The sequence below is a fragment of the Kryptolebias marmoratus genome, linkage group LG19, assembly GCF_001649575.2.
Source record: "Kryptolebias marmoratus isolate JLee-2015 linkage group LG19, ASM164957v2, whole genome shotgun sequence".
Classification (NCBI taxonomy): domain Eukaryota; kingdom Metazoa; phylum Chordata; class Actinopteri; order Cyprinodontiformes; family Rivulidae; genus Kryptolebias; species Kryptolebias marmoratus.
The window spans coordinates 16,381,418-16,407,206 of record NC_051448.1 but is presented as its reverse complement, the minus strand read 5'-3'; the positions used below and the strand labels follow the sequence as shown (position 1 = coordinate 16,407,206).

Genomic DNA, 25,789 nt, shown 5'->3' with positions numbered 1-25,789 from the left:
GCCAGGTATAGTTTTCTTTTTTTTTTTTTTTTTTTGTGGGAAATAACTTGGGCTGAGTTTCACAACGTTATTTGATATGCAGCTTTGTTTTTTACCTTCCGGGCTCCACGAAAAGTCGAGGAAGGCAGATGATATCTGAGAAGATGCGTCTCTCTATTGGGAGCTTCGATACAGACGACTATACACACCGAGAAGGGCTGAAACAAAAAAAAAAGTTTGGCAGACTTTGAGATCCTGACAGAACCAGGATAGAGATCTTTCCTGGAAGGGAAGCATGGCAGAGATGGCATCAATATAGTCTGGATTTTTCTGTTTCAGTGGCCTTATTGATGCAGAAGAAGGTGAAATAGGAGAAGGCAGAGTTTTGTGTTTTTGTGATGGAAACAAACATGGTGACAATTCATTAGAGATCCATACACCGCTCATGTTATTTGGGAAGTCAGATTCCCTCTGCATCCTAAAATCGTTCTGTGGCACACGGCGTGAAGACGGTAAAACACAAATTGATTAAAAAAACAAACAAAACTTCCTGCTACAATAAATCCACAAAAACAGATTCTTAATTTAGATGATTCTTTTTTTCTTTTCATTCCTAATTCCTTTTGATAGTTTTCCGTACAGAGGTGGCTGTTGTACAGTTTCCCAGAATGCCATCTGGTCATCTCCTGCTGCTGCTGTAGGCTGTCAGCGCAGACAGGGGGGGTTGGGAATGGCGGCGTGGAGCTGGTAGCCAGAGCCGGCTGTCAGCATGTCAGAGAGAGGTGGAAGCGGCAAAGAGAGAGACCGAGCAGTCAGCCAGGTGGTGCCGCCTGTCGACAGGCCCCGCTGGTGGAGGGAGGGAGGGCGCGTGTCTGAGTTCGTCTCATGCTGCCAGCCTAAATTGGTGTTTGGAGAGCAGAAATGTCAGCTCATCTGGCACGTGTTTTGTTTGCCTGCGTTTCCAACAGGCAGCTTGACTCCACAGCAGGTCATCCTTTTGTAACTCCCCCGAGAGTGCAGAAACGCGCACGCACCGACGCACGGAGAGCTCGTGTCGGATACAGCGGCGGCAGCTCTCTCCACTTAATGTTGCAGTCTGTTGCAGCGCGTGGTATTTGTGTCTAAATTGTCGAGCTGAGTGAAATGAAGCGTGTTTGTACATTTGTCTCCCTTACTTCCCCCTCTTTTTCTTCAGAGGAGCTGACCTTTCAGCGGATGGAGTGAACTGCAACCCGCTTGCAGTTAAAGCCACAGGGACCGTGTTTGCCCGGTGCACAGAAACACCCCAACTACGCTTTTATCTACAAATTGCAATTTGTATTGCCCAGAGCATGGTCGCATATTCCTACCATGTCTTAGAAAGCAATTAAGGACTTGATACGAGCCTTGGACCTTTAACCTGAATCTGTGCAGTGCCAGAGCCGAGCATACTCATTACGTTAGCTGAAGTTTGCAAAAGTTACCCAATTCTCAGCTTTTTGTAGCATTTTTGATTGCTGCTTTATTCTCCAATCATCAAGAGCTCAGCGTTAAATTGTCCCTGAACATACTTTGTCTGTTTCTGTAGTAGGTGGGTTATAAAGTGTACAAGCTTTGACTTCACAATCAGTTAAGGTGTCAAAAATGTGCACTCCGAAAATGAATTAAACAAGTCCACTTTGTGTCTCAGCTTGTGAGAATGTTCAAAGCTGTGGCGTCTTTTGAGACTTCTTGATGTACTATCACTGGCGAACAATTACACAAAAAAGGACCTTCATTTAAAAAAAAAAATCTTAACTTGTTTTGTAAGTCTGAAGAACGTTAGAAAGCAGCTCATTCTGCTATTGTTGAATCTGTCAGCAGATTGTTTTAAAAAGAAAAAAAAAAAAGGAAAAAAACACATTTTGTCCAGAAACGATACAATTGGCAGTTTCCACATTAATCTGACACAGAAGTTGTAGAAACTGATTTGGGGGAAATCAGTAACTTAAGTGGGAGTAGATTAAAAGGGTTCAAACGAGATGGGTCCTCCTGAGCCATTTGAGACCTTTGTCATAAATAGATGACAGAACGCTGAGTGTACCGATGCTGGACATTTCACCAATTACATATTAATGGTCTTTTTGGGACATAAAACTAGTTTCATGCTAAGCTTTTTTTTCTTGAGCTTTAAACGAATAGCATCTTGACTTAAAGGTCATCAGTCAGCCGTACCAGAGAGAGACGGAGCGCTGCGGGGCCAACTTTATACCGCTAACAGGCCGGGGGAGGTGAGGGTATTTAAGCGCCAGCCTGAGCCCTGCAGCTTCAAGCTAAAACCCTTTTTATATTTCCTTCATCTGGCTGCCAGTTCTGCAGTTTTTGCCCTAAGACCTGCCTACAGTATATGTTGTAAACAACAACCAGTCTGCTCTAAAACTGCAGTAAATAACAGCCCGACTGTAGCAACAAAAGGTGTCCGAAAAGACAGCAGCCAGGCATGCATATTTAATATTTGATAACCATTACCACGGCAACACAGCAGCCCGAGCAGTACTTAGACAAAGTTGAAGATGGAATTTGCCTCAAGTGTCCTCAGTGAAATGTATTTCTGTGTGTGCCATTCCAGTGGTCTTGTCGTGTTTTTATTTATTTTATTTAGGTGTTTAATATTTCAGACTGCTCTGCGGAGTGGGCTTTCAATCGTAGCCAGTTCATCTCGTCCAACAGTCCTCAAACCGGTGGCGGCTGGTGGAGTTTTCTCCAGGGGGGGCTATAAGTCCAAAACATACACTAAGGTATCACACCAGTGTATTTACATGAATGAAAACAACAAAAGCAACATTAGAATGTACATATAAATGCATAAGTGCTTCCTGAACACACCGATACTTCCAAAGACGGAGGTCTCCCAAGGCACAAGCCTGTAGGACACATTTAGCGTTCATAAGACCTGTTTTCTCCCTTATTTTTCAAAACTTTACCGGAGAAAATACGTCAAAGCTTGTTTTATGGTGCGAGCACTCACTACATCACGTATTCTGCACGTACACTATAACGAAGATCGGATGTCTCACTCCGATTAGAATTCAAAACCAAACATTTGAACAGTTTTTAGCATAAATTTTAATAACTTTGAACTTATTTATTACCTTTTGTATGTAACTTAGTCACGTAATGAACTTATTGCTGTCTTTGAATAAAAGGCAACACACCCGCGGCTCGACTTTTCAATCAGGCGAACTTTCTGACAGACGGATGTGACGTCAGCCCGTGGCGGGAGCCTCGCGCTCCGGCGGCGGGAGGCGGTGAAATGCAAACACAGCTGCATTCAGCAGCTCTGGGTGCAGGAGAGGTGCGCCCTGAACCGTCCTATCTCTTGTATTAAAGAGGAGCTACTGCGCATGTCCAACATTTAACGAGAGTCTATGGACAAAGATTTTTGCGCCCCGGGGCGGAAATACGCCACTAACCATATAATGTCCAAGAACGAAACAACTTTACTTATCATTGACTATAAAATATTTATCTTACACAACTACAAATATATATACATATATTTTTATTTTATTATTTCATTTTTATTTAAAAAAAATTACGTATTATTCAAGGTAATGCGAGTGGTGGGGCGGCGCCCTCGCGCCCCCTATTGGTCAGCCACCACTGCCTCAAACAACGAGGACCTCCAAACAGAATTAAGCTAATAAGATGCAAGGCCTGAAGAGACCTGTATCTGTTCTAAAAAAAAATGCCAGTGGAGAAGCTATTGACCCCTTTGCCTACTTTTGGCTTGAAAACGTTATTCTAGTGAAGCAGAGAGCTACGAGCTGCAGGGGCAACATTTTAAAACCACATCATTGCTGACAAATTTGCGTTCTTGCTTCAGATGCCCATCCCTAGTAGCAGCAGCAGGGTCATCCTCCAGTGTGAAGGGGGGCTAAATATTTATTTGGAGGGGCGGGGGGAAAAAAGGAAGATGAGAAATCTGAATAGTCATTCGAGTTCCTTTCAGCTCTAAACCCACATTCGAGTTGGTTAGTTGGATGCTGGGTGCTGTCACATGATCCAGTCACGTTCCAGTCTTTTAGCTTGTCGCATGGTTCTTAAAATCGAGGCAGGGGTTTTGTGTTTAACATCTGCTAAACACTAAGAATGAAAATGTGAGCTTGCACTGATAGCATGTTGGGCCTAATTCTGTTATTCCAGAAGATCAAAAAAATTACACACATTTAAAATCTGCAGCTAAAAAAAAAAAACGTCTTCATGTAAATTCAAACAATGATTTCAGCCGTTTTGAGTACGCTTCCTGTTTCGTATGCATAGAGAATCTTGGATTTATTGCTCAGTCTCCGGACGTTTAAACAACAATGAAAAACAGGGCGGCATGAAACGAGCATCCGCCGAGGGTCCTGTTGATAATCATGTAAAACAGGCCTCTCATTCTCCAATTTTTTATTTTATTTTTTTCCTGGAAGGTGCTCGCAACGCAGAAGTTTGTCATGAAAGAAGAGTTCCTCGTTGAAAAAGTTTCCCCTCTTTAGAAGTGTAAAATTGCTTTTTGCTCCAAAGTTGATAGTATTTTCAATCTATTTTTTTTTTAAACTTTTGCTGAAATTGATATCTTGTAAAGGGCCCCTGTCGCAGCGATCAACCATTCAGATGAGAGAACACACACAGCATAACATCTTCAAGGCATTAATCACGGTCTATTGCAGCCTAACATCCATCTCTCCTCCTCCTGGCTCCGCTCAGATGTAGTCAGTGTCAAACTCTGCTGTTTTCATGCTGAGAAAATATCGCCCGTGTTACTCTAGCACAGCTTAGCTTCACTTTGCGTCATTTATCATGGTGAAAGCCGTTGTTTGCTGTGGGAAATTTCCGAGTAATATAGAAGCCGTGGTGCGCAGATGCTTTGTACACAACTCCAATCGGGGCTGTGTTGGCTGGGATTAAGCAGCATGTGTTGATCTGTGTGTGTGTGTCTGTTTGTGTCACAGGAGATGGAGGAGAGAAGCCAGCATTTTGATACATTCCTGTGAGATGAAGTCAACACACCTATCAGGTAGATCCTGAACACCCCGGGACCACGAAGACACACCCACACACACACATACATGGAGTGAGAGAACGCGAGGGAGCGTCTGAGTCCTCCACACACACACTCACACACACACAAATGAAACACCCTCGTCTCGCTTGGAAAACGAAGATGAGAACAGAGACTTTTAATGGTGCTATCGTCTCAGGAACCTGGCCAGATCCAGACCCATTCTACACAACCAAACACCTGGAAGTGTGTGTGCGTGCGTGCGTGCGTGTGTGTGCGCCAACAGTGATGGGCAACCCTGGTGCTAATCGGGTGCTATCCTAACCTTTATCCATGCTGCTCTCGGGAACACTTTTCAAACCAACAGATCAGGTGATGTCATGTCACGACCTGGCCGCTTCTTTCCACAGCAGGCAGCTCATACACACCTCACACACCAACACACACACACACTGAGACCCTCACCAGCAGAAGTGTGGCCGCAGAGAGCCGCCAGGAGAGGACAGATCAAGTTCTGAATCACCGAACTACACTGTTGAAGCCCTCTTTGCCCTCGAGTGGAACTCTTCACCATCACCGTGCTTATCATGTGGCTAATTCTTTCTGCCGTTTCAGCTGCTTGACCTGCTCGATATCTGAGCCGCCGACAAGGATACTCACCTCGAACAAAAGCTGACAAAGAAGTTTGAGCGCGGGCACAAACTCGACGAGGTTAGCACAGCAGGATCAGGAGCCGTTGTGTCCACTTTGTTATAGTGGTTATCAGGTGTGGAAGGCTGTTAGCCCCCCCCCTCTCAGTGTTTGAGTTAGTTGTTTTAAAGAATCTTAGCCCTGATAAACCTCCTCACCCTAAACAGAACTCCTCTGGCAGTTTTTCATCTCCTGAATAACTTGTGCTAGCCGAACCCTCACTCTTTATTGATGGATCCACAGTTTGAATGTTTTCCCTCCCCCTTGGTCTGTGCCCACCAGATTGTTACCCCTCCCACCCCCACCCCCAACTGAGGACCTGGAAGCAGTACAAATTGGAGGGCGACTGTAGTTTGCACTGCCTAGTGTGTGCCTTATTAAAACCTGATGCATTTAACTGACTAGAAACAGGTTCTATAATAGGGTATGTTCTAACCCCAGAGTTCACAATGATCGTAATATTTATATTTATGACACTAGATTAATAAAAACCTGTTGAACATTTCAAGTTAGTTCTAACTCAACAACAACAGACTGGAGCAACACAAAGTTGTAGGTTCCCCACCTCACGTGTTTGTGTCAGCGTCTGGCCCGATCCGTCTGCAGCACTTAAAAAAAAAAAATCGTAACAATATGTTTTGTTTTTAACTTCTTCACGCCCCGACAAGCTGTAGACCAGCTGAGGGGAGGTTAGGCTCCACCTGAGCAGGCAGCAGGGGTAACGAGAACTCGACGGCGGCAGCCTTCCCTCAGTTCCAGCATATGCAAAGATCTAATGACGCGAGTCGGCAGATTCGTTGTGCCAAGCGTTCTCCCGCTCCCCCAAACGGTGCTGACACCAACGGCAGCTGTTCCACCGGCCGTCTGGTTCAACTCTGAACACGTTCAACGGTCATTACGTGCGTATTATGTTGTATATTTGTTCATTTTGTACTTTTTATTTTTTAAAGATGAAAATGCTTTGCTTGAACTGTTTTTGCATGGGTGAATTTCTAATGAACAAGGCCATTCTAGGCAGTGCCCGCCACTAAAAGGTTTTACACGATTTATTGTTGTTTTCCTTCTTTCCTTTGCGTGTTCGGACTTTTTATTTAATTTTTTTTTTTTTCAACACCAGAAAAAGAGAAGCTGGGTTCTCACAGTACGTGTTTGTTTTTTTGTTTCTTACTGTGGTAAATTAAAGGTATTTCCTGAAGCTTTATAAGCTCGAACAACACATTTAAAAAAAAAAAAAAACAAACCACAATGTTTCCAGTAGATGTAGACCGGAGAAGGCCCCCTTGTTTTTTTATTTTTTCTCTCCACACAATCCTGAAAACCTCTCGGGTCAACTCTGAGCCCAGCTCACGTCTGCCTTTCCTCCAATTCTAAGTGACAAAAGCAAAGACGGTATGCAAACTGGCAACGACAGGTTAGCACTCGGACTACTGCAGAGAGGAACAACCGAAGCTACCTCAGCTTAATTTATTTCAACTGTTTACCGAGTACAAAAACAGTATTTGTCCTCCCCTTAAAGAAAAAAGTCAAATGGAACAATACTGTGTCAACATCTGCAGTATTGTAGGTACCAGGTCAGTGCAGTAATCCAAGAGTTGTTTATATCGCTGATTGTTTTGTTTGTTTGCATTTGAGCCAGATGATGATTGCATAGATTTAAAGAGAAAAAAAAAATGACATGGACTGTATTTGTTGCTTTTTGTTTGTTTTCTAGTGACATTTTAGATCACCTTTTATAGTAACAAGGAATTTCTGCCTCTTCACAAACCCGCCGCCTTCTTTTCTGTCATTTGATTTTCATCTCATTCTATTTATTAAGAAAAAAAAATTATACCTAATATTCATTAAATTGTCTCTTTTTTTGTATGTTTTGAAATGTAACGAATCTGGAAAGCATTACGAGTCCATTGGAGCAGTTTTTGCTGAATTGTGTAGCGTTTGTGTAGCAGGTTTATTTGGCGTTTGTCTGGGGGGGGGATAAAGGGTTTACAGTCTCTCAGGTTCAACACGGGACAAAATGCCCTTCCAGCTTTTTTTGTTGTTCTATTTATTTTATTGTTCTCTTGTTTTCTTTGAGTGGTTACAGACTGTGACATACTGGAAGAGACTTATTGCAAAGAGATTTTTCAGCTTCACTTTTGTGTTGTGAATCCCAGTGAAGAGGAAAAAAAAAAAAGAAACCCCAACACATTTTCACTTTGTTTCCAGTTTTTGCCAAAAGAGTCACTTCTTGTTTGTTTTTTAAAATGAAGTTTTAAACCCATTCGGACGTTAAATGTCACACATTGTAGCCAGTTTGGACTAACAACCAATTTTTGTCTGGTAGTTGAGACTTCGTAGTCCAGTATGCAGAAGGAAAAGGTTTGCTCTCCCCCCCTCCCCACAGTTATGTTAGTCTGAACTTTTTGTAGCTTTTGTCAGTTTTGTTCCTTTGTGTAAAATACACACCTGTTCATAATATTTGAAATTAAACATTTACTGTATTTCTAAATAAACTGCTGTTGATATACTTGAATAAAAAGTTGCAAACTGTACATTTTATGTTTCCACCTTTTGAATCATATGACTGTGTACAAAAAAAAAGACTTGACAATGGATTTGTTTTTGTTTGTTTTTATGTATTAGGGCTCAATAACAATTGTTTCTCCTTTTTGGGTACAGATTTACAGACATATTTTAATCCAGCCTAGCAGATTTTTTTGTTTTTTTCTTTTCTAAAAACATTTATACAGAATTGCTTTCAGGTTTTAAAATATACATATTTCCTTCCTGTATTTACAGAATACCAACGAAACACACTGTATAAAGCAGAAAAGGGGTTTGGGGCGGGCTGATGAACGACGGAGTCAACAGATAACAGCTATGATAACAGTCACAGGGTGAATATTGTGCTTTTTATCCAGAGGAAATGTCCCAACTTGAAAATCAGAACAGACGTCAGCAGGATGACGACGACTCCTCTCGCTTTCTTCCAGAAGTTTGAAGGGGAAGAAAAAAAATCCTATCAATGCTCCAGATGATATCACTATTAAACTGGAATTCCATGACGATCAGAGGGTTGGGGAGGATTTTCTCCTTTTAAATCTGATCTGACCCAAATTTGACCATGTTTCTTCCTGTTTAGCAAGACATTAAAGGAACTAGGTCACACAGAATTAAAAAAAAAAAAAAAAAAAAATCTGGTTTTGAAACTCTTAGAATCCACACAGGATTTTGTATTTTGTTTTCTTCCTGACGCAGCGGCGGGAGAAGCAACCCGTCCAATCCATCAGCGAAGACAGAAACAGTCCCGTTTCTCTTCTCCTTCACGTGTCCTCCTGTCGTGTAAAAACGCCACTGCTGTGAAGTGTTCTTACACCACGAAGATACTTCTGCTCTAACCTACGGCTGTCGAACGCAAACCACTCAAAGCGACAAAAACATGGACCTGCGATGATGGCTTCCACTGATCTGAGTGCACCCAAAGAGACAAAACGTGGTGGGTTCATGAAGATTAGGAAAAAGGAGGACTTCACTTGAAACCAATGGGCTTGGAGATGACTAAAGGGTGGGGGGACGGGGGTCCCTGTGCCTGTCGGGTGGAAGGATGAACTACCGTGACACGTACAGTACTGGAGGTTAGGCATCGGCACCTGGCATGGCTGAGTAGCTGGACATGAGTACATTCTGCACAGGGGTTTGTTTGAAGGTTGAGGGGAGTGGGTGGGGCGGGGGACTGTGTGGACCGATGCTGGCGTCAAGTCCAAGGGTCACCGGCTGACCCCGGCTCTAAGCTGCCGTCCCGCATCGCCCCCTCACGACCGGAGCTCAGCTGGTGTTTGGCGGCGGTCCAGCCCGGGGCCGCCGTCAGCCGCTCTGGATGTACTTCTTAATGACCACGCAGCCGTGTCTGAAGAGCGGGCAGGGCAGCGACTGCAGGAGCGTCCACGTGTTGGTGCACGGGTCGAACGTCTCCATGTTGCCAAGCGCCGGCCCTTCGCTGCTCACGATGCCCCCGGTGGCGTAGATCTTCCCGTCCAGGATGGCGGCACTGCAGACAGACAGACAGAGGATTGAAAGGGATCGTTTCGGATCATTTGAAGTCATGCCTGACGTTGTGGCTGAAAGGAGAGAGTATGGAGGAAAGGGCAGAGGTCTTCGTCCCGGCGACACAAACGTGTGCTGAGCACAGCCGCGTCCTGACGCTCCTGGAGTTGAGTAAACCTCTGACTGACTTCATGAGCTGATCAGACGAACTGATCCATCAGCACACGTTCATTCTTGTAGTAACACAGATGTTACAGGCTTGAAAAAATGAGTTAAAATGGCCTTATCTTGCTAGCTATTAGCTTAGCCTGGAGGTAGACTTCAGGCCTTTTCTCCATACTCCATCACTGCTGATAAGTTACTATTTGACAAAACATCACTCCAAAAATAACAGGACTATCCCTTTAAGATCTAAATGAACATTTCTTGCACCTGCTGCTTCAACTTAAAGGTTTTGTCTTCATGTAGCAGCGTTTACCTTTACTGAAAGTAGTCAAAGAAAGCACATCATGTTGGATTTTTCAGGAAATATCAAAATGGTTTTTTTTTTTTACCTTTTTAGATCTAAAAGTACTTTTAACTTAAACACACTGGGTGAGATTACTGGTTCATCCTGTTTGTTTGTGAACTTCCTCGAAAACTTCAGTTTCAGAAGCTGCTCTTCCAAACACAAACATCCGAGTGTCAACTTGTCAAACCTTCCGCTGGGGTTAGGAATACTGGCGCTTTTCACACCGACTGTCAGGACGAAGCAGTAATAAGAGGTCGTCGGTGTCAGAGAGAGGCTTAGCTGCTGCGGCTTTGAAATGAGAGCGAGAGACAGAGTCGCAATCTGACAAAGACAAACATGCTGATAGTCGAGCTGGAGGGGACGGGACATGGCCGACACTTAAAGTAGAGAGACACAAACATATTGCACAATCACTGACTAATGAAAAAGCAAATACCCTGCAGGAACGTGCCCGTCTGATATGAGAAACCGAAGCAGGAGTTTTGTGCGTGTGGACAGGAGTACAACTTTGGCTTATAAGCTGATTAGAGCTTTGTATCCTCCTACTGGGGGGGGTGTGTTTGGAAACGATCAGCATTTACATAAGGCGGACGCTCAAAAAAAGAGAACCGCACAAACACGGTCCAGCAGATTCAACACACTGTTGGCACGCGGGCGGATTATTACGTAAAGCCTGAATCTGCTCTCCTGCACGATGACCTGCCAGGCTCCATCCTCGGCGCCAAGAACTCCCTCTCAGATATTTCGGAGGGCTCCTCTCTCGTGTTTGCTGCTCCCCCTCCCCCCCCTCTCGTGTCAGACTTAGTTAAATGTAGCAGAACAGCTGCCTGGTGTGTGCTGGTGCAGCTTATCAATAACTCTGACAACATGATTTATGCTGCACATTCTGCACATAAGATCACCGTCTGTAATTGCCTCCCAAATGTATTTCGTGCGTGCCTTTTTTTTTTTTCCTCCTTCCCCCCACTCAAAATCTGGGAAACAACAACAACAACAACAACAAAAAAAGGCCTGGAAACAAGAGTTTATTACCCGATAAACTGCACACCTCAGTGGCTCGACTTGACCGGAATATTAAGGCGTGATTTCCCCCCGCTGTTAATTTTCATTTATCGCCCTTCATGCGTGCGCAAACGGAGTGAAAGTTAGCCGAGGTGGGCTGCAGTTGTTTTGGTTATTTTGTTTAGAACACAAAACCCGCCACCAAACTGTGCGAATCAAACCACCGTCATCACAGAAAAATAAAATTACCTAAATGTCAGTGTGAAAATCAAAACAGTCTGAAGGAAAATTGATTAAATCAAACAGTCTGCTATTGAACGCATGTCCTCCCTTCCCCCTCCCCCCACCGCCTTCCTCTCTCAGCATGACGCACAGCAGCATTACTGTTCAGGCAAATCTTAAAATAAAAAAATTAAGATTTTCTCACCGAGGGCGAAGTTTCGCCGCTGATCTGCATCTTTCGGGAAACAGCGTCAGCTGCTTTTGTTCCCGTTTTAATTAAAATGGCCTGAATACATTTTCCCTGTGCAAACGGTGGTACCACACAAAGACTGACTGATTAATAACAAGCTTGATTTTTTATGTGGGGGTTTTTTAGGCTCTGCTGTGTGAGCCTTAAAAAAAGAAAAAAAATCTTTAGGATTCCACATTAGAGATGTTGTTATTATGGGTGCAAACGCAGAAGCATTAAAGCAGCCTTATTACTATTCAGATTTTTTTTTTTTAAATCCTGTATCTCATCGCACAGCTTTGAAATAAGACATGAAATCATAACTCAAAGTAGGCATCTTGATCAGGACTAGTCAGTAGCTTTTGGTAGCGGTACATCGCACACCATAGACCAAAATTTGAAAAAACTGCGAGAAAAGAAATAATGGAGATTTTAGTGAACGGTACAAGAAAACTCAGCTGTCTTTAGAGCGATAAAGCTCTACTTCACAGTAGAAACATCATTCGAAGTTCAAACAGATCACAGAAAGTTGGAGTTTGCATGACTGATTTGGTATTTGGATGTACCGGGTTACACAATCATCAGGTTTTATGAGTTTGTTTTCCCACAAAAACTCACTAACCCCTCTTACTTCTGTTACTCCTGCGTATACAGATTCCATATCAAAATGTATCTTTTTTTTTTTTTTTCTTCTGTTGCCCGGTGTGTGTCTCTCTGCTTATAGGACTTACGGTTTTCTCTCAGATCCTCCCAGAATGCAGAGAGTGCAGGCCAAGGCGTCCACAGATTCAGGTACGTTTTAAGCGCTCGTCATATCGCCTACATAAAAAAATTCACGTGTGTGACCTTTACGGTCCTCTGCTGCTCACAGTTGAGGAATTTTTAAGATCTGACTTACAGTTTTCACACGGCGACTGTTTGAGGATCACTTTCAGCCTGCTTCTCATTTACTTTAGTAGCCAGGGAGTGACAGACACAGGTGCGTGGTTGCCGTGGTGACCGTAACGAGCCCCCTAGCAGCTTTAACAGTCTTTTCGGTCTTGGTTCTCTCCACACCTCTTATACGAAACGCAAGCGTTTTGTCTCAGTTTGGCTCGTCTCGTATTTGTTGGATTTCTGGTTGGCATCTGCGCTGACAGAGTTCCAGTCTTTAGGTACGACGGTGCTACGGTAAACGCATCTTACCTGCAGAACTGCCGGGAGTGATTCATGTTGGGCCCGGCCTTGATGTTGCCTTTGTCTGGGTCGTAGATGGTGGTGGCTCGCGCGTAGGCCCCTCCCAGGATAAATATAAAGCCGTTTAGACTCACCGCAGGGGCGTATTTGTTATCTAAAGATATGCAAGGAGGCAGAGAGAGAAGAGAAGAGAAAAGGGATGATTTTTTTTTTTTCTTTTCTTCTTTTTTGGGCCTCTTTCTTTTTAGAGAAAACACAGAGCTATTGTTTGGATGTCATTCTCACACACAGCAGACATTTCCATTAAGTTTAATGGCATCAATTTGTTCTTTTTCTTTTCCCTCCTCCACCTCTGGTCCCTGTGCTGAATGAAGAAACAATCATCATCAACATTCTCCTTATCACTCTACAGATATGCCCCTTTCAAGATTGGTTTAAAGAAAAAAAACAAAAACAGATTGGATACCTATACAGAAGAAGAAAGCATGGCTCATAAATCACCCAGGCTTTATTGGGTTCTCGTTCAAAATATGTTTGGGCTTGGAAGCAATATAGAAGAGTTACCCAAGTCCCAATAATTCAGAATTGCATTAGGCCCACTGGCACTTCCATAGATTTATACAAGGAGGGAAGAAAAGAGAAAGCGCAGCGCATGTGTATTTGGCGATACATGAGTGAACAGGTGGGATAATGGATACTGTGCATATTGTATAATTCAGCGTGGGACAGAATATAAGGGGGGAAAAAAAACACACAAAAAAGAAAAAAAAGGCACCGCTGCAGAGTTATAGATGATGGGAAACAATACGAAACAGGAGTTTGTGCCTAACGACGTCGCTGGAAACCCGGAGCTCACCAGCAGCAGCCCCCGCTGTGTGAGAAAAGGGAGGCGAAGGGGAGGGTGGCAATGGTGTTTCTCTCGAGCGCCTCTGCAGCTGGCCAATTTACAAGCAGCATGAATAATGCACAGACACTTGGCCGCTATCCTCGCCGTGTTCCGCCACCGCGGACTGACATCCCTCATCGGCAAACAGACAGCAGGAGGAGTTACGTCTTCATTAGAGTAAAGGCAGCGGAGGAAACGGAACACATTCTCCCCTCCTCCTTTTCTGCACCTTGCCCCAGCTGCTGAGAGCAGGCTGACATGTTTAATTAACGGGTCAGCTCCGGAGGTCGGAGGTCCCTCTGTGATTACCGCACGAGGGGCTCTGTTTGCGCCCGGCCGGCCTCGGAGCTCTCACTAATTGCGCCGCGCCATCATCCTCGGCACGGAGAAATGCAATCACGCTGGTGTTGTGCAGATGTTTACATAGCGCCCACCATCTTACTGTTGGCGTGTTCAACGTTTTGCCAATTAGCACTTGTCAACATCTTACTGAGGCTGCTGGGGATGTTATCACCTTTAGAACCTGAAGAGTAGGACATGTTTGGACCTGACAATCATTAGTAGTTCATCACCACAGTTGTTGGGGTTCTTTTTTAAAGTCTAGTGGTTAATCATATATTTTACCTAAAGTTATAGAATCACGATAACGATAAAAGAAAGGATGATTTGTTCTTCTGGGGCCAAAATGTGTTTATGAAATTTACTGGTGAACCACTGAGCCGCTGACCTGATTTCAGTGTTGTGGCTATGAGGCATCTTCCTCGCCCCCTCAACATCTCCAGCTAAATAAAGAGCACTTTTAACTCAGAGTTTAACTCCTTATAACTGTCCTTTTATTAACCCACTCAAATATTCGTTAGTTTTTTGAAATCACGTTCCTAATAAACGGTTTTGAGCGGGAATTAATATTTTTCTATGAATTCACTTTATCAGTAGGAATTGAAAGGACAGTTTAGGTCTTTAGTGGAGTTCTGGTGGAAGGATAGGAACCAATAATGTTGTGGATAGTTCTATGAATGACCTCCGTTTGGAGAATGAGTTTAATTTTGACCTGATGGACAAGCTGGTCTGAACGAGGCCTTAAAACAGCCCCGGTCTCAAAGTTTTTATAGCGTTTTATGTGAACTTTAGAAACTTTTACACCATTATCAGTTTCACAATACATCTGGCAGACATATTCTGATTTTTTTTTCCCAGCTGGAAGTGCTCCAGGCTGCATCGGAAGGGCTACACCAACTGCTGCTGCCGTTTGCATTTGCAAATACTCAAATGGAGCCGTTTTAAAATGGCAGCAATCAGCTTTGGTCTTGGCTCTGCTTGAACTATCTGTTCTTCTCATCAAACCGATCAGTCTTAAACTCTCATTTCTCCAGACTGAGGCTGTTCAAAGAGCCATGTACAACAGATAAGATATTAAATGTTTATAGTTTTCCCCACAGAAGCTCACTTCAAAAGATCTGAACGATTGTTTTAAGTATGCTATTTATAGAGCCATTCAGACGGTTTGCTGGTGCACCCGGATGACTTTACACCATCACTGGAGTCCAGCTGTGACCAAAATCATAAGGAAGGGACTATTTAAGGTATAGAGAGAACTATGGGTAGGATTGTGAGACAGGATTGGGTCAAGACACAGATCAAAGGGAGGATAGGAGAACATTTGTGCTGCATTTAAAGTGCCCTTAAAACAGAGCAGCGTCTAACACGAAACAAGAAAAGGCATCAAGGTTGATTTCCTGTTCCAAACGTCTTCATCTGTGTGTGTATGTTAGAGAAAAAACTTTAAGGACTAGGAGAGACATCCTAGCAGAAATATGGCCTTCCATATGAGCAAACCACTGGGAGCAGGCCGATGCAACAAGCAGCTTTGTCCACTTTGACTAGTTCCCCATCCACAGTCCTCAAACTCTTACAACAAAACACAGTGGAAGTTTTTCTAAGAAAGCTGGGGGGAAATAGCAAGAGAGACGAACGCAGACAATGTAGAACAATCCTTAGTGAAAACCGTTTCCAAAGTGTTCAGGACCTCACACCGAGGTTTACATCTCAGGCAGAGATGGTTTAGAGGAAAGCTGCACGAAAGTCCTAAAGAGGGGCAGGCAGAGTCTGGATGTGAACTCGGTGAAAGACTCTACGGAGAGACGTGAAATAATCTGCACATCCGACCCGACTGAGCTTAAACCTTTCACAAACATGGTCCGGTCGGAAGGTGGACGGCGCCGTTTCAAAGGCGAGGTGAGGCCGTCGCCGCTAGCTGACAAGTCGAGACAGACGAAGACGTTCTGCCAAACGGCCACAAAGACCAGTCCTCTGATTGTTCATAAATCACTAATCCAGCTGGTCCAATCCCACACAGATGTGAGCTGCATGGAACCAAAGGAGATGTAGGGAAATACACAAAGTTTGTGGCGGACGTCTCCCTCATCACGTTTTCAAAACATAAACAAATTAACTCAGTTTAGTGATTTTCTTGGTGGTTAACAAAACTCTTTTGACCTAAATGTAAAGTTGCTGATTGTCATCATCAATCTTCTCTTTGGTAATGAATCATAAATCGGTTTGGCTTTTATAACTACAGCTCTAGTAATACCTCGCTTGGTGGCTCAAAGGCACAACTGCGGTGGGCTGACTTAGACCCCCCCATTCAGAAATCACACCGAGACGGCTTGAAGGCCATCTCTTAGCCACTTTCTGTCTTTATGAAGAACTGTGTGCAGATGGACGAGGGGAGGGAAGACATGAATCCATTTCCCCATGACGAAATGCAAAAGGCTCGAAAAGGTCAGATTACTTTGTCCGAACTGTTTCTTGAAGGCCATAATTAACGGAGATCAGCACAGCAGTGGCTGAAACATTTCAGCCAAGAAAGTTAATAAAATGGAAGCTTTGGGAGGTAAAGTCTGAAGCTAGCCAAACTTTTTGTGGTTTACAGTAAAGCATTGATTAAAGTGGCGGACTGGCAGTTCCTATTCATGTGGAAAAACAACAACAACAACAACAACAACATTCACATGATGAGAACGTTCTGCCATCATTTCCACACCATGAAATCCAATCTGTATTACAGCGCCAACTTCAGCTTCTGGTTCTACCCTTGAGGAAGAAGTTGTCACTGATTGGTCCTCCTCACATTCTGCCAGACGTTTTTATTTTTCCTCTCCCAGCCTTCCTTCATCGTCTCATTGATATGCCGCTGTCGGTCTTTGTGAGTACATGTGTGTGCCAGCATGGCCGCGTGTACACGGTGTTTTGTGTTCGGTCCCATAAACACAGAACAGTCATTTCTCACCGCTCGGCGCCTGAGGCAGAATAATAACAGGATGCTCTCAAAGGAAAAGCCTCTCTCTCCTCTTTTTTTATTCCCCCCCCCTTCTCCCCCTGCCACAGTAGCTTCTTGTCATCACTTCCCGCCTCACTTTCTTGGACTAACAGTAAGCATCGAGTTTGAGCACTCGGAGGAGAAACAGGCAGGTAATCTCACTCTGCTTTGGCGAACCTCAAGAGGACTGCTGCTGCCGGGGTTCAGCGTCCCTCCGCTGCTCTGCTTTTGTTCTTATCTCTTGGCCTTCAGTGAGGAAGACATACTGGTTTTTTATTTTTTATTTATTTTTGCTGCTGAAGCAACTTTTTCTGCGTCAGCTGAAGAAGCTCCTTGGTGTTTTTCTGAAATGGGAGAACCCGACGGTATATGGAAGCGCTCCTACACTGACAGGGGACTTTGAAACCACGTGATCGGATCAATATTTAAGCAGAAAGTAAAACATCGAGAGGGATTTCCGTGTCCGAGTTCCATCGCTTTAGGATTAGAAAATTCCGCCGCAGATCAGGCTGTACTTTAAAAAAGAAAGAAAATTAACGTCGCCATTTTGAGAAATTATGGTGTGTTCGTTGTTTCGGTGAAATGTTTGAAAATACCATTAGGTGTGATTTGCTAGCACTCAAGAGTATGTGTTGGGGATCACCCTCAGCTGCTCCCACACCAAACTTTAGGTCAGTGTCAGTCAAACTGATGGAGTTGTTCCTAGCTGTAACACAGTTGTCATGTGGAGAGATGTCTGTACTCCGTTTGATGTTACGTCGATCGGCCCTTCAAGTTATCCGGCTGAAGACAAACCTGCTCCTGGCTTTGTTCTTAGTTTGATAAGCTTTGTTTAAAAAGCCCCATCTTACAATCTTGGCTTAGACAGGCTTGGAATGGTCTCATCCCTGGGATTCTTCTGCTCAACATTTCTTTTGCAACGAATTTATTAAAATAATCAACAAATCAGGTTTTCTTGTCTACCTTAGCATTTTTGTGATCGCTAAGGTCAGTTAGCTTCGGTGGCCACCTTGAATTGGACTGTCTGTAAAAGTTAATCAGTTGTACATCCAATGATTACTTTCTAAGAATTTTGTTGAAATCTGTCTAGTATTAGTAGAAGACAAAAAATATCACCCCCCTTTAAGAGGTTGGTGATAAAAAAGGTAGAAAAAAAAAGACAGAAAAAGAAGGTTTTATTACTCCAGCGGTGAAAGAAATACATCTGTAGCTGCAGGGCAACACGGGCTGACACAATCCTCACACCCTCGTAAAACAACAGCCACCAAAGGCTGGTAACCAACCCCCCCCAGGCTGAGGTCAAGGACACCAAAGAAACAGAAACACACAACAACACAGCTGCTGTCTAAACAAATACCTTGTTGTTCCCTCAAATCCCTTTCTATCTCATCTCCGCATCAGCGCAGAAGAAATCTGATAAAAGCAGAACAGTGCTGGAATGGTAACACACACACACACACACAAATATATCACATTCACACAATCAAACAAGTCCAGATCGAGACAAGACCGCAGCCTGTGATAAAGTTTGCCCAAACAGCAGTCGTCATCATTACATCAGCATGGAAATGTGGAGTCAGTCGCAGGTGGAGGAGGAACACAAACAACGAAACAAACAAGACGTCCTCCCGTCAAAGAGCGAGAGGACGAGGTGGACGGGAACACACACCGAACACACACACACTCTCCCGCACCCTGGGAACACAAAGAGGCTTCAGTCCATCGCCGCCTTAAGCTCAGATAAGATTACAACAAGGTAATTGGAACAGCAGAAAAATTTTGTTTTTTTTCCTTTTCTTGCACACAGTGTTCCTTTTTTATGTGTTGTGGGAAGCCTTTGAAATCATGGGGCAAAGTAGCCGAAAGAGGATGATGTACTTTAATTCCATCTGATGGGGACGGGTCCAATTAGGTAGCTATGGAAACACTCCACCTTCTCTACCTCCTCTCATGTCCGTCTCTCTCTCTCTCTCCCCCATCAAGGCGCTCTCAGTAGCCGTACTAGCTTTGGCTGCTACGTCACTCGCGGGAGTAATTGTTCCGCGGTCAATTTCCCGATAGAGCAGCCTGGGCGCGGCGTTTCTGCTCTCGGGTCCCTGGAGTGGACAGGTCGATGGAGACCTGTCTGTCAGCGGGGGGATGTGTATCGAGGTAAACACCAGGAGGCAGCCAGCAGAAGAGCTGTGTGTTCCTTCTGTGTGAACGCAGGTGACAAACCTGCTCCATGATGGGTCACTTTGACAAAACGTAGAAATTAAACGCAGCTTTCTTACTGCAGGTTTTACACTGTCGCCATTTTCATTGTGAAATTACACATGAATTCTATAATATCCTTTTGAATTTCTATCCAGATATAAGAAGGTAGCCTTCAAAACATAGTGCTTATCCACATTGTCGTTTTGGTATTTTGACTGTAAAATGTGGAATTTAAAATGGACTTTTGCAGGTTTTGTCTTGTTTGAATAACATAATTAGCCAACCATTGAGTAGGTCCGAAAATGTGTTAATTATTATTAAAAAAATGAGAGAATAACCATCTAAGACTTCTAAAAGTGTATAATCATTTATCGATCATTGGTTAAATAGTGGCTTTATTTTGTTTTATTTTTTGTACAAAACAGGTTAGAGAAGTTTGCCAAAGGCTGTTTTTCACTAAAAATTAGTTAACAGGAAGAAAATAACCGTGGAGGAGGAGAGGAGGGAAATCCAGAAAGGCTCATAAATCAGGTGTGTCATGAAGAAAAATCTAAAGTCTGCAGCCATGCTAATGGCTCTGTGAGAATGCACAGGCACAGAGGTGCTTTGAGCTAAATCCTAACTTCAGCTCACTAATATACTCCTAATGACACTGCTGCTGCTGCTGCTCCTGCTGTTGTTGTTGTTGTTGTTGTTGTTGTTGTTTGGACAACAAAACATTCCATGTTCCTCATTTTAGCATGACGTGTTAACACACAAGCGTCTGAAAACATGTACAGCTGTGGGGAAAAGAAAGTATACCTTGTTTAAGTCCAGAGGTTTACACATGAGGGCATTCTAAATTATTTACCTTTAACCCACTATTGTACAAAAACATACAACATTTTCTACCATGACTTTGTTCCTTAAAGCAAAAGGCCAAAATGGAGACGTGGAGTGTGCACCCCATGATTCAACAGCTCAGACAACAACATTTAGCAGCAAGAACTCCTAGTCTATCGCAAGCATGTGGAGGAATTTTGGTCCACTCTTTAAAGCGTTGCTTTACTTTATTAAAGGTTTGCTGATATCCATTTCTGTTTAGCTCTCTTAAGGTCCCGCCACGGCATTTCAATCAGGTTGAGTTCTGGACTGGTCCTTTGCTTTTGTCTTTCTTCAGGACCCTCTTCTCTTGCTTTGTTAGTTTTCAGTCTGTGTCCAGCAGTTCAAGACCGGCGTTTACTTTCTTCAGCATCCCATACTGTCCACATCCTCAAACATGAAGGGTAAACACCTCCTTGTCCTGCTCCTCATCATTACCCAGTTTGGTCTAAGCTTCAGCTGTCAGACAGATGGCCTCACATTTGACTCCACAATCCCTCAGTCTACAGAGGAGTTCAGAGTCGACTCAGTGACTTATGGGTGCATTATGGGTAAACATCTCTACTTTGGTCTTTTCTGTCCATAGGACATTGCTCCAGAGGTCTTGTGGTTCATTCAGATGAAACTTCACTAAGATAAGTTGTGCTGCCATGTTCTATTTAGAGAGCAGAGGTTTTCTCCTGCAACCATTCCAAACAAGCTGTACTTGTTCAGTCTTTTTCAACTTGTCCTGTCATGAACTTTAACCTGTTAGCTGAGGCCTGAAGAGTCTGACATGGAGCTCTTGGTTGCTTTGTCATTTCTCAGAGCATTGCACAGTCTGACCCTGGGGTGAATCTGCTTGGACATCCACTCTTAAGAAGATCGGCAGCTGTCCTAAATGTTTTCCACTTGTGGATAATCTTTCTCTTTGTAAAAATTTGTACTCCAAATTGTTTGGAAATGACCTTTAACCCTTTCCAGATTGTTGGGCTGCAACAGTTGCTTCTCTGAGGTCATTGCTGATGTCTTTCCATCTTGGCATTGTGTCAAAACACACCTGTATGCTCCAGAGCAGCAAGCTGACAGAACTGATGATCAGTTAATTACAGCACCTCCTAAATTCTATGAAAGCTGCCAAGGGTGGACTTAGTTTTTCACACAGCTTTTCCATTTTGGCTTCATTTGAGATTAGATTAGAATAATTTTATGTCCCGTTATGTAGAACCTTGGAATTGAAAGAGGGTGGACTTTATTCACCCCATGACTATACCTTAGAGTTTACCTCAGAAACTGCAAGCAAGTGATAAACTGATGAAGAGATTAAAAATGTTGTGGAACAGTAACCTTGGATTGCTTAAAAAATGTCTATTTATGAAGATTTGCTTTTCTTAAGGTTTCTTCTGGATCAAAGTACAATAGAGAGCGATAACAGCACATATTTTGAAGCCAAATCAGCGCAGGCATTTTAACAGCGTGCAAATCTACCGAAACCATCCTAACGAAAAGCCAAAACTTATCAAGGATTGGTGAAACGGTGCACATACAGTAGAACCAGTGACCTTTTTAAGGCCTTGTTGCCTGCTGAATTCCCCAAATGTCATCATTCTCTGGTGTGAGCGCCACAAAGAAAAAAACTCCTCCTGGACTGAGACAGAGGCACAAACAGCAGAGACGGATATCTAAAACCCCTGGCATTTTGGTAAATTTGGCTGAGCTGACCTGTTAAAGAATGAAGCAGCGAGACTTCATAAGCAGCTTCTAATGTCTCTGTGAAGGCGTTCAGTCACGGTCAGGGTTCCCGCAGACGTGCGGCTCGGTAGATGAATATTCGGGGAAACAAAGAGAGGCGCAGAAGAGCGACGCTGCCAAGCTGCTCTGCATCGACAGTCTTGTTGAAAGGACTATTTTTGGCGCGAGTAATACTTTTCAGGAGAGATAGGAAGTCGGTCTTGATAAGTGTTTGTGAAACCCATTTGCAGTTCATGCGGGAGACGCTCCATACCGAGAGAAAACACACACACACACAAACAGGAGTACAGTCTGAGAAACTGCACACGGCTGTATTTGTGTCAGTCGATAAGACAGTGCTGAGAGACTGCGAGAGACGAGGGCGGGGGGTGGGGTGGGGGATAGACAGAGAGATGGAGGGAGAGATTAAAGATGGAGAGAGATGCACGGTGGGTTCGAGAGGCGCTCCCCACCGGCTCGCTCAAATCAGCCCTGGCCCAATTTCACAGGAAGCACTAAACCCGTCCATTATCTCCCGACTCGTTGGCCGTCAGACGCCAGCTCATCCACGTCTGGACAGATGACGATCGGTCTGTCTGTGCAACTGCCTCTGACACACACACACACACACACACAGAGTAATCTCCTGGATGGTTACATAATTCATGCACTGGGTACCTGCACTCCCTTGATGGGTGTGTGTGTGTGTGTATGGCTGAGATGAGGTAAGCAGAGGTTGTGTGTGTGTGAGAGAGAGATATGGCTCTCCTTTCTTCTATCCCAGCTGCAAGTTTTATGACGCCATTCACCCAAAACAAAATTCTTACATCATCAGCATTGTGCTTCACAGCCTGAAAGGAAACCAAAGACAGGCAGCAGCGCTGTGCTGCAGGAGAGGCTGCTTCTAGTGGAAAAACATTCATAATATGATGTTTTCTCCAGTTCTCACCAGTGGTAGTTTTCAGTGCTTTGTTTGTCCTTTTAACACGGGTGTAAACAAGGAAATATGGAGTGTTGCGTCTTGATTTTCAGTCTACTTAGATATAATCATGGAACTATACATAATATGAGATTAAGATAAGAATCTCATCTCAGAGTAACAAGCTTAAGGGCTAGTTTGGATCTTTTAAAGTGGGGTTTTGTGGAAAGGTTGTGAATATTTAATATCTTACCTGTTGTAGATAGCTCTTTGAAAGACCTCAATTTGGAAAAAAATCAAGTTTTTTTCTGTCTGGATTGACGAGCTGACGGCTAGTCCAAGATGGACCGGGACTAAAGTGGATTGCTGCCTTTTTAAAACTACACCTATCTAAAACCATTCAAAGCATTTCATTTAAATGCTACTTTATAAATATTTACATTAGGGACTTTTTTGACGAGGTCATTAAATTATTAACACCTGCCTGTTAGTTTCCAATCAGCTGTGTGGGAAAGTTTCCTGATCAGGAGCCACGTAAAGAGGTGCTGTATGGCAAGCAGTCGTGTCATATAATGCACACTTTAAAACGTTGCATTGTAAATTTCTTTGGCATCCTTTATATAAAGAGTGATTTTCCCACGAGCACTGGCTGAGAAGCTCATTGGGAGTTTTTGACATTTTATGGGGAGATGTTCAGCATTGCTTTTTTTGTGCATCAAACTTAGGCCAAACTAATGAAGGAAAACATAATTTTCTTGCATTTACAGTATTTTCTTAACCCAAAAGAGATACCTTTCTGAACTTTATCAAACTTTGACACATGGCCTGCAGTTTACTTTGTTTACAGCTTCGACTGAGTCAAAGAGAGTACAGTATGAATTTTTAATTTTTTTTATTTTATAGCAGAAATGATAGTTGACAGCCTTGTTGAACGCAACGTGCTACCTTGGTCTCTCCCCACTGGCAAGGCTGGTTTAGTATTCTGAATCTGCTTCTGGGAATAAAAACAAACAAATCATTTGGCATTTGTTTCATTTTTCCGTGGTGCCGAATCCGTCCCAAACCATGAACCTCATAGGTTCCTGCAGCAGCTAGCTGTAGCACCTGCGTCATTTCATGAAGGAATATAATGTTTCCGCCGGCATAACCATGTAATGCAAAACTGACATCAGTGCAAAGGTTTATAAAACACAGTTTACATGAACCACTATGAAATGTTTGAGATTTGAGTTGTTTAAAGACGGCAGTAATCCACTCTGCTCCTGGTCCTATTTGCAGTAGCGTTTAGATCATTAATCTGGTCAAAACTAAATTTCTCCACACTGAAGCTGTTCATCGACAACAGGTAAGATATTAGTTGTTCATAATCAGCAGCAGAACTCCACTTCAAAGGATCTGAACTATGGTTTTAACAATTTATTAGCTTGGATTAGATTACAAAGTAGAAGTTTAGCTGACTCTCAGCACTGTAAAAATTCACAAAGAAATGAGTTAAATTCTGTTTGTTCGGCACTTTCCAAATTCTGTCTATTTTTTTTGTTGTTGTTGTTGTTTTGTTTTGTTTTTGCTGTTTCTAAGCCGGATCAGTACCTTCCACCATTCTTCGCTGGTTGCCTGGGAACTACTCTCAGTTAACAAATATTCAAGCACATAATGCCCCATGAACCCAAAAATAATCTTCTTAGTGCTTCAACACAATGAATTTTGTGGAGGGGGTTTAAATTTCACATGCATGTAATGTTTTGTTTTTTTTTTTCCTCTTTTGTCCAGGCTCGAATGTAGAACAAAAAAAAAGAACTCGCGGTCGCAGAAAATGTTCAAATCACAGCAATCACCCCCACGCAGAACCCTACAAGTATAGTTATTTGTTAAAACACCTGCCCGCGGAGACGATCTTTGCTCTGGGAACGCGTCTAGTGGACCTTTGAGTTGCACCGCGGTGTACACTCTGTGTTTTTCCGGCTGCCCTGGAGTTATGGCAGCTTGGCTGGAGTAATTCTTGTGGCTCTGAATCCTTTAAAGGTCCCCGGTGGCTCAGGCTGTAATGCTCTTCCAGGTTTGGCCAATAACATGTCAGGAGCTGTGGTCGGACTCACCTATCATTTCTCAATGGTCTTTTTATTACATTGACAGAGCAATAATGTGGGAAGAGGAGGGGGGGACGGGGTGTGGAAAACACAGAGCAGGATGATAATTATGATAAGAAAGAGAAGCAAGAGGAACAGAAAAGGTCATAACCTGATATGTAAGAGTTTTTGTTGTTGTTGCCATGGGTATGCCGTGATTTTTTTTTCTTTTACTGAAATAAGCTTTGAGGACTAAAGCCGTGCACACACACAAGGTTCACAATTCAGTGAAGCTGGCTTTATCTTCCCCTGGGCACACGGAGAACATGAATACAATCTCCAATCTATAAAAAAAATGGACCACTATGTGAAAATGAGACATCCACAGTCGCACAAAGCGCTTCGATAATTCAGCCTCAAAGCGGTTTTGGCCGTGCCGCGGCTCTGCCACAAGGAGTTTACGGCTCCGACTGCCGAAGTCAAGTACATGATATGGAACGAAATGTGCTGGGAGTGGATAAAATCGTGGGATTGCCGTTGCTAGGCAACCATAATTGAGGGCCAGTGACTCCTTGTTACACTCCTAATGTGACAGCAAGATGTGAATGAGTGAAGAAGTGCATGCATGTAAAATGACTGATGCCTCTTTGGGCGCACGCTGGTATACATCAGCACGGTGGAAAAGTTGAAACCACCAATTTTTTTTTTAGATTTTACTTTCAAATTTCTGGACCTTTTTTAAAAGTGGTTGCAATTAATGGTACTTTGGAGCTGACAATGCCAGCATGTGTGAGCTTAAAAACATGAGGAAAGTGGAGAAGTTTTCAGCTCAAAGCTCTTTGGAAAGCAGCTCATTGGTGCTGAAATACTATTTTCTAAATCAAACTGTGATATTGTTGTTATTTTTCATAGATTCAACTAAAGAACTTGAATGACAGGTTGGTGGAAACAAAGGTCCGATTTAAAACTGGTTCTTTGTTAAGCCGTCTGTTACG

At 43.4% G+C, this 25,789-nt stretch overlaps 2 protein-coding genes across 4 annotated transcripts in view; one reads left to right on the top strand and one right to left on the bottom strand.

The window, feature by feature from the left end:
- Window positions 1-8,195, top strand: part of atad2b (ATPase family AAA domain containing 2B) — an 87,624-nt gene extending 79,429 nt beyond the window's left edge. The window contains exon 28 of the mRNA XM_037981660.1: window positions 4,935-8,195. Coding sequence (XP_037837588.1) covers window positions 4,935-4,976 — 42 coding nt within the window. The 3' untranslated portion in view covers window positions 4,977-8,195. The remainder of the gene's footprint in view (window positions 1-4,934) is intronic.
- Window positions 8,196-8,294: 99 nt separating this feature from the next.
- The window catches only part of LOC108231789 (kelch-like protein 29), a 267,051-nt gene continuing 249,556 nt past the window's right edge, over window positions 8,295-25,789 (bottom strand). For all 3 annotated transcript variants that reach the window (XM_017409072.3, XM_017409074.3, XM_017409073.3), the window contains 2 exons: window positions 12,847-12,991; window positions 8,295-9,701 (listed from right to left, as the gene is read on the bottom strand). In XM_017409072.3, the coding sequence (XP_017264561.1) occupies window positions 9,518-9,701; window positions 12,847-12,991 (329 nt within the window). In that variant the 3' untranslated portion in view covers window positions 8,295-9,517. The remainder of the gene's footprint in view (window positions 9,702-12,846; window positions 12,992-25,789) is intronic.